At 41.8% G+C, this 12,045-nt stretch overlaps 1 protein-coding gene across 2 annotated transcripts in view; it reads left to right on the top strand.

The window, feature by feature from the left end:
- Positions 1–2,065: 2,065 nt before the first annotated feature.
- The window catches only part of LOC137374680 (adapter SH3BGRL-like), a 50,448-nt gene continuing 40,468 nt past the window's right edge, over positions 2,066–12,045 (top strand). Inside the window, exon 1 of one of the 2 annotated variants that reach the window (XM_068041164.1) lies at positions 2,066–2,264. In XM_068041164.1, the coding sequence (XP_067897265.1) occupies positions 2,220–2,264 (45 nt within the window). In that variant the 5' untranslated portion in view covers positions 2,066–2,219. The remainder of the gene's footprint in view (positions 2,265–12,045) is intronic. The other variant, XM_068041165.1, reaches the window with a different exon arrangement.

The following is a 12,045-nucleotide window of genomic DNA, read 5'->3' as shown; positions in this document are numbered from 1 at the left end:
TCTATGCTGATGCTCCAGTGCAGTACTGAGGGAGTGCTGCACTGTTGTAGGTGCCGTCTTTTGGATGAGATGTTATATCAAGACCCCATCTGCCCTCTCAGGTGGACGTAAACGCTCCCATGGCACTCTTTCAAAGAAGAGCAGGGGAGCTGAGTTATACCTAGTGTCCTGGCCAATAGTTATCCATCACAAAAACAGATTATCTGGTCATTATCACACTGCTGTTTGCTGGCGCTTGCTGTGTGCAAACTGGCTGCTGCATTTCCTACTTTAAAACAGTGACGACACAACCAAAAGTACTTCATTGGTTGTAAAGCTCTTTCAGACATCTGGTGGTCGTGAAAGGCACTACATAAAATGCAAGCCTTTCTATCTCCGCTCTTCGACACAAACATTTCAGCACATGAACACACTATCTGAAACAGCCCTCATCAAAGTCACAATGATATCCGATGTGACTGTGACCATGGTGAACTATCCCACTTTCCTCCTCAGACATCTCTCCTCTGTAGCCCAACTGCATGGGGCAACCCTCACCTGGTTCCATTCCTATCTATCCAATTGTAGACAGTGAATGTCATCAATGATTTCCTGCTCCAGTACCATTATCTCTAGAATCCCCCAAGTAGCTATCCTTGGCCCCACCCATTTATCCTCCAACTAGTGCCCCACAGTGACATCATCTAAAAGCACGTCAGGTTCAACATGTGCACTAACAACACCCAGCTTTATTTCACCACCACCTCTCTCGACAACTCCACTGCCTCTGATTTGTCTCGTGTTTGTCTGAGGCCTGGATGAGCAGAAATTTCCTCCAATTAAATTAACATTGGCATTTCTGCCCCTGCTTCATCTTATCTGCTGCTGAAGCCCACATCCATGCCTTTGTTACCTCTGGACCTGACTATTCCAATGCTCTTCTGGCCAGTCTCCCACCTTGCACCTTCTGTAAACTTCAACTCATCCAAAACTCTGCAACCTGTATCTTAACTTGCATTAAGTCTCCTTCACTCACCACACTTGAACTCACTGACCTACATTGGCAATGCCTGACAAAATTCTCATCCTTGAGTTTGAATACTTCCATACTCGCCCCTCCCTATAACTGCAATCTCCTCCAGCTATGCAAGCCCCTGAGATCTCTGCCCTCTTCCAAATCTGGCCTCTTGATTTTCATCATTCCACCATTAACAGCTGTGCTTTTAGCTGCCTAGGCCCTAAGCTGTGACATTCTCTTTCCAAACCTCTCTGCTTCCCCACCTCTCCTCCTGTAAGATGCTCCTTTAAAGCCTACCTCTTTGACCAAGCCAATATCTCTTTATGTGGCTTGTTGCCAGATTTTGTCTGATAATTGTCCTGAGAAACCTCTTGGGACATTTTTACTATGTTAAAGGCACTATATAGATGTAAAAGAGGGCTCACATGCCCTCTTCAATTTTGGTTTGTTTGTTACTTCTTTAGTCATCCACACCGCTCTCAAATTTGAACTAGTCTTCCACTTATTCTGCACCTTTACACTCTCAATTTCAAAAAATGTTGTTAATCTACATTCCTGTGTGGTATATTCCCATTCCACCTCACCCTAAGCTAACTCACACCTTGGCTAGCTTACTGGTCAACTAGCTCACCTGCTGTAAATGTCCATTTTTTTCTGTTATGGTTTAGATATTTAGATATTGGCGGTTGTTGCCTTGTCAGTCTGCCCATTTCCACATGAACCCCATTTACACAGCGGAAATGAAATTGCTGTTATTTTTTTTATGGATAAGGTAAATGCATCTTTCAGCACCCTATACTTCAGCGTTTACTATTGTGGGACAAAGACCAAGAACAGAAAGTTTAACTTAAGTGAACTTGTGCTGACTGCACCGCTACAGTTGCTGCCCTACAATCTCATTGGTTCTTCCCGTTCACTTGCCATATAGGGAGGCCGCGACGCAAAGCCGTGTGGCTGGATGATTGATGGGTGGATTGGCCACTCATGAGCCTGTTCTCCATGGGTGCGCCTTCACGGAAGGCCCTCAGCCAATGAAGACGGCCCGAAGGGGCGGGCTTTCGGTCTGGGAGTCGGACCTTCGCGCAAGTGTGCTTGCTGCTTTCTGGTGCGCTGCGCTGGGCTGGGCTGGCTGCTGTGTATAGGTGGGAGGTGACAAGCTTACATTCACTGCAACTATTTTTGTGTGTTTTTTTTCGGGAGGGGGTTATCGTTGAGGGAAGCCATGGTGATCAAGGTCTTTATTGCAACCCAGTCCGGTTCCACCGCGGTAAGTGAGGTTGTTTTAAGTTTTCTCTCTCTCCTCCATTCACTGCTGAGCGACGTTTCTTTTTATATCCAGCACAGCTGATAACACATACCAGCTCCAGAGCAGCAATCAGTCAAACACACGCTTCCCCACACACAATGTACACTTGCATGTTTTACTTTTCTAAATATTTGTAAAAATGAGTACAATTTTGCATTAAATGATGGTTATATGTTCGCATTCAGAACGTATTTCTCTCACTTTAGCATAGTCTGTTGTAGTGTGAGCTGTATTTAATATGCAGTAGAATACACATGTTGGGCTTCCGCGATGATTAAGACCGTGAAGCTGTACAGAACTGGCAGATATTGAGTTCAGTCACCGATCTCTGCAGAATTAGTTGACCTCAGCAAAGTGACTGTGCGAGTGTTACAAAGGCCTTCAGCACTCCAGGGCTTCTGGTCCTGAATCCTATGCAGTGAACTTTGTTGGTGTATTTGTATAAATGTGCTCTGAACTGTGATGTATGATGCTCCTCCAGTCTGTGCTGAGTTAATTGATCACAGTCAGGATGATGGTGCGGGGTGTTGGCCCCGCTCAGGCTGGCTTTCTGTACCTGATAACTATCTGGTAATTCACTCTGAAAATGTGTGTCTGAAAGCTAGATGAGGTCAGAATGAGGCTTGGTAGTGATGCCATTTTGGGTAACTTGGTCTGGCAACTTTTGTTCACTTTCTGGAGTCCTGCCACACAAGTGACCAGTATTATTAAGCTGTATCCCATCAAGGAGTCAATGGTTTCAGAAGAGGAGGAGGAAGATAGTTAGAATGTTTCAAGTTGACATTTTATCTTCATCTTTTTGTTAAGCCTTGTTAATTGAATAAAGAACAGACTCCTTAAGTAAAGGGCACATGATGAAACTTCTTTTGATTTTGCTTCATGGGTTCATTTGCAGAAAAGGTCCTTCTAAATTGGCAAATGGGATTTGTATTTTTAAAGTTATAACTATGCAGTTGACCAGAAGACACCCAACCTCATCTGGGTACTGAGGGGGAGAGTGGGAGCATTGGAAGCTTCATTTTGTTTTCTAGATCTGTTGATGGGAAGATGAAATCAAGTTTTCATATTCAACAAAAAGTTTTGTTCTCTCCCCTTGGCTTGCCTCTCTCTGCCCCAGTGTGCAGAGATCTGAGTTGTAGGTCTGCAACAGGGTACAGAGATGGAGAGCGGTGAGGCCACAGAACATGATGAAAATGAGGATGTGAATTTTAAAATAGAGGCATTGTCAGAGTTGGAGCAGGTCTGGTCAGAATGTACTGGATGAATGGGATTTGGTGCAAGGTAGGATACAACCAGCAGAGCTTTGGATGAAAGCAAGGATGTCTTGCATGTATACAGAGCCTTTCATGACCCCAGGAAGCTCAAAGAGCTTTACAGCCAATTAACTAATTTTGAAGTGTCATCACTGTTGTAATGCATGAGCTCAAGTTTACAAATGGTGCAAGGTGGGAGGCCATCCAGGAGAGCATTGGAATAGTGTACTCCAGAGGTCACAAAGATATGGAAGGGCAAGCCAAACGATAGTCCTCACTCTGTCCTGCTACAGTTTGAGCATTCAGGAGAAATTATTAACTCGAAGACATAAAGAAATCCATTTATATATATCACAACCACAGGATGTCCCAAAGTGGTTTACAGCCAATGAAGTACTTTTTGAAGTTCCGTCACTATTGTAACGATAAAACATACAGCAAATTTGTGCATAGCAAGCTCCCACAAACATTAATGTGATAAAATACAGATTATCTGGTCATTGTGATGCTGATTGAGGAATAAATATTGACACCTGAAGTTTGCGTAACCTCTGGCTTGTGTACTGGGAAATCGATTTACAAATGTGAGGCATTTCAACTTTAGTTTTCACGTGATGGCCTCCCTCATCTGTATCTATTTTACAAACTGCAGTTGAAGAGGCTTGACTGCTACAGAATGATGGGATCTGCTTACGTGTTTAAAAGTACATCCTCTGGCTTTCTTACGTTTTATTTTTCAGTCTTGAGACTCCATATTTTCTCTTGGGTAAAGATAACCTGAATAAAAACGGGTAGTCATGGTTAAAGAAGGTGGCTCATAGCTAGCTAATGTTGGGCAATAAATGTAACTCTTGCTAGTGGCACCCATATCCCAAGAATGATTTTTTTCTTAAGAACATTTTTGGAGGGCAACTGAAAGATAACTAAACAATAAAGGCTGTTTGTTTTTTGTGGTTGGTTGTCGGTTAGTAGCTTTTTATTCAAACTATCGTCCATTTGGTTCATTGTGGAGTTTTGACATGGTACCCAGAGACAACAGACAAAAGTGGATTTATTTCAAATTTCAATTATAACCAGTTCATAAAAAATTTGTTTCCCTCAATGAGTTATTGGTTAAAAGCATCACATGTCCTACCGAGCCCTATGTCATATAGACCAGAAAGTCCCAGGCTTGATTCACTACAGGGGCAGGAGTTTGTTGTGCTAAAATATAACCTTAGCACCCTGAGCCAGGGAGCAGTAATTTAATCAGCCAGAGTACCTACGCCTGATTCCTGTTCAGTAGCCTCTGTTGGAAAATGCACACGTGTATTGAGTGAAAGCAGGATCGGCTTTAGCTGTGCAAGTCTGGCAAATGGATACCTTTATCTGTTAGTATTGGTTAGCGAGAGGTGGAATTGAATTGGGACTTTATTGACTAAAAATCTTGAATGCAGTGACCCAGAGTCAAAGGATGCTTGAATATAAGATTCAGTGCTGTGGTTGAGATTTTTAAACAGGGGCATGCAACTTGAAGTCATTGGTTGCAGGTTTTTGAATCAATTGAACTTTGTAAAGTTTAGATAAAATGAGGCCAGTTACGATATTCAAGAAGTTACCCTTTCAGCGATGAAGGCACAGATTAGAGTTTCAATGGCAGAGTAAGGAATGTAAATGGGAGATAATGCTGAGGTAGAAAAATGTTGTTGGAGGGTTATAAAAGTTGGCTCAGGTTTAAACCGGATGGGGACATTGTAACGTTGTAGACCATCTGATCCAGCCTGAGTGAGCAGTTGAGAAATTTTATAGAAGAGGTGCCAGAGGGTCATGGATGCTGACAGAAACTAAAAGGGACGACTTCACTTTTGCCAACACTTGAGCTGCAGGAAATTGAGCCTCATTCGGGCCTTGATGTTAGACAGTCAGATAAATTAATTCAGCCTTAAAGTCAATGGTGAAGGCAAGGACGTTGGGTGGGTGCCATTAGCATACCCATGAAACCTGATCCTATGTTTACAGATAATGTTACCAAGTGGTTATGTACAGATGATAAATAGGGGATGGAAGGTGGAGTCCTCCTTTTTGAACGGGTGATTGTTCATGTGTCAGAGACAAAATCATTCAGGCTGAATTGATTTCACTAGGAAACAAAGGAATCAAATTAGGATAGTGTGGTTTCATGAAGGTGAACCTGCAATGGAGAAAAATGAGTGGTCTGTATACCTATAGCAGGTTGGTAGCATTCAGGGTTGTTCAGACTCCAGGCACAGCATATGAACCCATATTTTATCTGTTCCAGTACAGCACTGAGGAAATGCTGCATTGTTGGAACTATTGGCCCAGAATTTGCTGGATTGGGAGATCTTCTGGCATGCCCTTAGACATTTCCACTCACCCTTCAGCTTAAAATATGCTGGAAGTGTGAGCTGATAAATGGAGCACCCGGAACCTTGGTGATCAAGCGGACCAACAGTTTATCTCCTTAACTAAAAGGATTTTAAGGATTATGAAAGAAACCAAAGAATGATTGAGAAGTAAATGAGGTGAATTTACAGCACAAATCAGATACAGAAAAAGAAATATTGAGGAAGAGAATACTCGCATTGAGAGCAAAAATGGAAAAGTAAGGAAAAAATGATAATTTAACACTTGAAAAAATCTCTAAACAACAATTTACTACCTGCAGGAATGAGTCTCCACAGTTTCATTTGTTCCCTTTCTGGGTTGGAGTGGTTGGTGGCATTGCAGGAACATAAATCTTGTGCTGTTGAGCACCAGTCCTGACTTTCTGCAGAGAATTCAATTGGCAATTAATATGCAAGTGCAGCAAATTCCTGAAACTTCTGGGGAGGGCGAGCTGCCGTTTTTTTTTGCAAGGCTAATGGTGGAACGGTGCCAATCATCCAGCAGCTTGTGGCCGTTCGCAATTCAAGGTGTATCTCTTTCTCTCCAAGTTGCGGGATGATTTACACAATACTTGTGTATGCATTAATTTGGCAGCAAATTCTGGCCCATTGTCTTTTTGGGGGGGTGGGTGCAGGGTGGGGAATGCTGTAATATCAAGGTTCTGTCTGTTCCGGTAGATGTTAAGCAGTTCTGAGAAAATGGTATTTTGGGGTGATGAGATCAAATAGGCCATGTCCATTCTAAACTATGTTGGTGAAAACTTGGTGGTGGTGGTTTTGCAAAAGGAGTGGCAGTACCAGAGAAAAGGAGAGGGTGGAGATGCAAATATTAGTGTTTGCACAGTGATGCAGTTTCTTCATGAGCTGACTTTTGCACTCCATATCGCTTTTTCTAAAGTAGCATTTTTCTACCTTGGCAAAATTGCTTGTTTACATTCCTCCCCCTCTACCATAGAAAGCCCAATCTATGCCTTCATCAATTGAAGATTGACTTCTTGACTGTCCTTCTAATCAGCCTCCAACCGGCTTTCTTTACAAACTTCAGTTAATCCAAAACTCTACAACCTGAGTTCAAATGCTCTCTCTCATTACTGCTGTTCATGCTTTCTTTCTTCTTTCTTCTTCTTCTTTTGGGCCTCCTTATCTCGAGAGACAATGGATACGCGCCTGGAGGTGGTCAGTGGTTTGTGAAGCAGTGCCTGGATTGGCTATAAAGGCCAATTCTGGAGTGACAGGCTCTTCCACAGGTGCTGCAGAGAAATTTGTTTGTCGGGGCTGTTGCACAGTTGGCTCTCCCCTTGCGCCTCTGTCTTTTTTCCTGCCAACTACTAAGTCTCTTCGACTCGCCACAATTTAGCCCTGTCTTTATGGCTGCCCGCCAGCTCTGGCGAATGCTGGCAACTGACTCCCACGACTTGTGATCAATGTCACACGATTTCATGTCGCGTTTGCAGACGTCTTTATAGCGGAGACATGGACGGCCGGTGGGTCTGATACCAGTGGCGAGCTCGCTGTACAATGTGTCTTTGGGGATCCTGCCATCTTCCATGCGGCTCACATGGCCAAGCTTCATTAATTCACTATTCCCTAATCTATTGAGTTCAGGTTACTTTTCCTGGTTTACAAATCCTGCCACAGTCTTTGCTCCTTCTGTTCAAGTTATTACTGTCTCAGCATAGTTTGATTTACATGTATCTTGTCACAAAGCACTTGAGGCTGACTCAGTTGAAAAATATTAGAAGGTTGTTAGTTTCCAAATAAAGAAAATGAAGTGCTGTCTGCAACACTGCATTTATTGCCTGGGCTGGGCTTAAGACAAGCCTAAAGAATCAGCCGTTTGGCCTCGTTAGCTACCTGGGCAAGCTGCCAGACAGACATTTTTCCTGTGTCTAGTGAGTTAAAATAGAAGGGAGCACCCTCTCGCCCCCAAAAAAGTCATTTGCTATTTAATGGTAACCCATTTCTACAATCAGATAGTTCTGTCTGTATTTTCGTAGCTGTAGAGAATCAAACAGCAATTTAAAACATAACACTGTTAGTGGCTATACATTAAAGTTCCTGGATATATTTGTCATTATGCAGTGAAGTACTGCTAATGTAACCTCAGTGCCCCATGTATGTTTTCTCTTAAAGAACTATTACTTCTATTTTACATGAGATGACAAAGGGGGAGATTTGGTATGTATAGATTGAAGATTGTAAACAAGATGGACTGAGTGGCCATTTCTCAGATCTCAATTGTATCACCTTGCCTTATTGGTGGCACTCTTCCTTTTGAGTTGGAAGTTTGTGGGGTCAAGCTGCAGAACTTGAGCACATAATCTTGGCTAACACACCAGTGGCAATTCTGGAGGTGGCACCCTTTGGGGTAACTATGGTCAAATTTGTTCCGATTTAATTAGATTCAGTGGCACGGTGAAGATGATCATGATGTTTCTATGCAATACCATCAAAAAAATGAACTAGTCATTTATCTCATTGAACAAGGTCATTGCCCACTTTGCCTAGATAATGGTTACTGATCTTCAGAATAGTTTGTCAATCATGAGACATTTTGAGATGCTTCTGAGATGTGATGAGGTGCTATATAAATTTGTTTGTGAAAAAATTGAATGCATTTTATGCTATAATCAAACTACAAGATCGTTTGTTTTTATCATTGTTTACAGTTCTTGTGCCTTCCTGCAGAGTGGAGGTTATTTATATTAGCGTGCAGCCAATTATATTCATATTGCCAGTCCAGTGCGACACTGTAGAGTCTAACATGTCTTGAGTAGGCTGACAACCAACAGCCAAAGTGAAAGCAGCAGGTTGATGTACTAAAGTCAATCTCTAGAGATGGGCACAAAAAATTGGTAAAATAAATAGTGGGAGCTTTTGGGTGCAAAAGGCCATGGCTGTTTCAATGAATAGCAAGGAAGTAAGGGAAAATTATATCAACAGTTTTTTTTTTATCAACCCCATCTCTCAGAACTTGTTGCTCTAATTAATATGTTGGAGCTAGTGATGTTGAGAGACTTATTAAACTTGCATCCAATTTGGTTGGAGAAACAGGAAGACGTTTCTTGAGCTTTTCTTGGCAGTTGCTACAACGCTAGTTTAATTGCCTGGAACCATTCCATTTTTATACTTTAAACCCAATAGCTTTGACTTTGTTTCTGAATAGCTTTGTTTATACTGATTAACAGCTGAACAATATGGCTTGACATTAGTTTCTAAGTCTGACTTTGTAAGAGTGCTGAAATACTGCAAAGTTTATACTCCTGATACTAATTCACTTTCTCTGACTCCATACTACAGAAGAGTTTCTCTTCATATCCTCAACCATTCCGTGATAAATGGTGTCATCAGTGCTCACTGATTACACAGAAGTATTAAGGTTGCTAATTACCATATATACGCATGTAATCGTTGAATTTTGAGACCATTTGAGGCTGAAATCTGGGGGTTTGACTTTTACCTGTCATATTTTTGAACTTTTATTAACAAAATAATAGTCACCATGGAGACACAGCAGAGTTGGATGGATGTGCGGGAAGCAATGTATCCATTTTGGTGATGTTCACTGACCCATTATGCAACTTTATCATCTAATTGCAGCCGCTTACATGATTAGAATGTTTTGTCTGCGTTCTGGAAAGTTAAGGTCGACTTTTACGAGATAAAGGAAAAATTCAATATTTTTTTGGCCTAAAGTTACTGGTCGACTTTTACACTAGTGTACATGATATATTGAACTGATTTACGAAAAGAGGTAGAGACTATTAGTGGTTAATAGTTGAGGGGAAAAATATAAGTAAAAACATTCCTTCTAAATAGCAGATCAACTGCTTTGCAGATCTTTTGTAACTAGAAGAAACACTAAGTAAAGCAGTTAACAATAGCAGCATGAATGATGGCATTTTTCTTCTCCATTCCACATTGCTATTGTTGCCACAATGTTTTGATTCGGACAGAAGAACGTCTTGACGTGTTATACTTGTCACCAATCTGGTCAGAGATTATTACCTCAGATCTTCTTGCAAATTGCTATAATTAAGTGGGATTTTCTTATTTTATTGCAAATATAGTTACCACATTAGGTATGAGTGCTGTTACTGCAAGTTTATAACTGGTCTTTCGGCACCCAAGAAAGGAAAAGGCATGCCAACTATGTTCTGACAATAAGCCTAAACCTGAAACCCCACTTTACCTCTCATTTCTTGACAACCTTTCGGTATTTTGACTTCCCACAGTAATCCCACCAAGCTCAAGGCACACTTCAGGAACAGTAGCTCATCTTTCCTTGAGGACTTTGCAACCCTTTTGTCTGAACATTGACTCGAGCAACTTCAGACATTCGTTGTCCTCCATCTTCATGGAAGCGGGTAATGCTGAGGATGCACAGGGTGAAGTTCATCCTCGACCAGGAAGAAAAGCTTTTTGTGTAGAGTTTTTGTCACAACATGTCATTTAAGAAACAAAAAGATATGCACAGTTTGACCAACTCCTCTTAAAAAAAAACATTTGAATAGTGCAAATTACATTCACAAACATGAGATACAAAAACTTCCCAATTGCAAATAACTTCCTTACCCAGAGAATGATTTATAATGTGGAATTTGATACCACATGGAGTGTTTGAGGTGAATGGCATAGAGGTCCTTAAGGGGCAGCTAGACAAATATGAGGGGAAAGTACTAGAAGGATACACAGATAGGGTTAGAAGTAATGTGGGAGGAGGCTCATCCTGAGAGTGAGGTGGAGGCATGTTCAGTCGAGGCATTCAAGAGGGAATTGGATGTTATCTGAAAAGGAAGAATGTGCAGGGCTGCAGGGAGAAGGTGGGGGAGTGGCACAAGACAAATTGCTCCTTTGGAGAATCAGTGCAGGCACGATGGGCCGAATGACCACCTTCTGTGCTGTAACGATTCTGTGAAAACCATGTTGACTCTGCCTGATAAACAATGGCATGGATTTGTTGGGCAGAATAATGTGTTTGTGTTGTGAATTCTATGTAATTGTCTTAGTCAAATACTTCAGCTTCACTATGTGCACTCCAGCATGCCGGAATACTAGGTCGAACCATTGCAGCAGCTGGCAAAGAGCACTAGCATTTTCCTGGCTTTGTGATAATTGCTCTGCATTTCTGAGGTCAGGTCTGAAGGTGGATGTTGCCTTACCATTGCTGTGTTGGTATTGGTGCTGGTGGGAGCAGACTGTTTATGCAATCGGGATCCGGCTTCAGCTTTGATTCTATCTTAATCTACTGTTGTAGGCTGAAGTGTCACGAAGGAGCTCCCTGCTTATGAGCAAGAGGAGTTATCTTTGACAATGCTCCGTTCACTTCTACTATCTGCTGAACCACTGCAGACTGTTGGATGCTGGTCTTTGTGGACCTGATGATCCTCACTGTCTACTATGGAAACAGATTGCAAATCCATATGACGATGTCTACATCTGGAGGAATAGGTGTCCTTAATCTAACAGCAGCATCATAGGTACACATGTTAAAAAGGAATTGAGCAGTTGCGTAAAGAGGAAAAATATAAAAGGGTGTCTGGAGCAAGCAGGAGACTGGGATTTTGAAATAGCAATCTTGTGGAAGAAGACACTGACACGGGCCCAAATGAGCTTGTGAGCTTGTGTAACATTTCATGATTCCACCAGAAAGCTTCCTTCTGCAACAACAGTCATGAAAAGTCTCCCAGAGTTGTTCTTTAAATAGATTTTACTGAGCTCCTCCCTCCATACAATTAGCTGGGTTGCCATTTTGACATCTGATCTCCACATGACTACATCACTCCAGTATTAGCGTACTCCTGGGAACAGCATGTAAATGTTAACGCACTCCAGGACACATTTTACCATTAACTAGCAAAAGAGAATGCCAGCTATCCAAATGCAAACAATACTATCAGGGCAGACAGATCTCTCACTGCTTTATATTTGCATTTAGCAATAAAAGTCACATGGTAGTAAGCTAGCAAATATCGAACAATGCAGAAATCTGATGACTTTGTAAATCCACTTGCAGATTCCTAATGCCCAGGGAACCAAGTTCAAAAATGCTAGTTTTATTCAGTTGGTAGCATTCTAGTTCTCAAATTAGACTGGATTCAATCT

This window comes from Heterodontus francisci, chromosome 10 (genome assembly GCF_036365525.1).
Source record: "Heterodontus francisci isolate sHetFra1 chromosome 10, sHetFra1.hap1, whole genome shotgun sequence".
In the NCBI taxonomy this organism is placed as follows: domain Eukaryota; kingdom Metazoa; phylum Chordata; class Chondrichthyes; order Heterodontiformes; family Heterodontidae; genus Heterodontus; species Heterodontus francisci.
The sequence above is the reverse complement of the archived record's forward strand: the minus strand, read 5'-3'. Positions and strand labels throughout refer to the sequence as shown.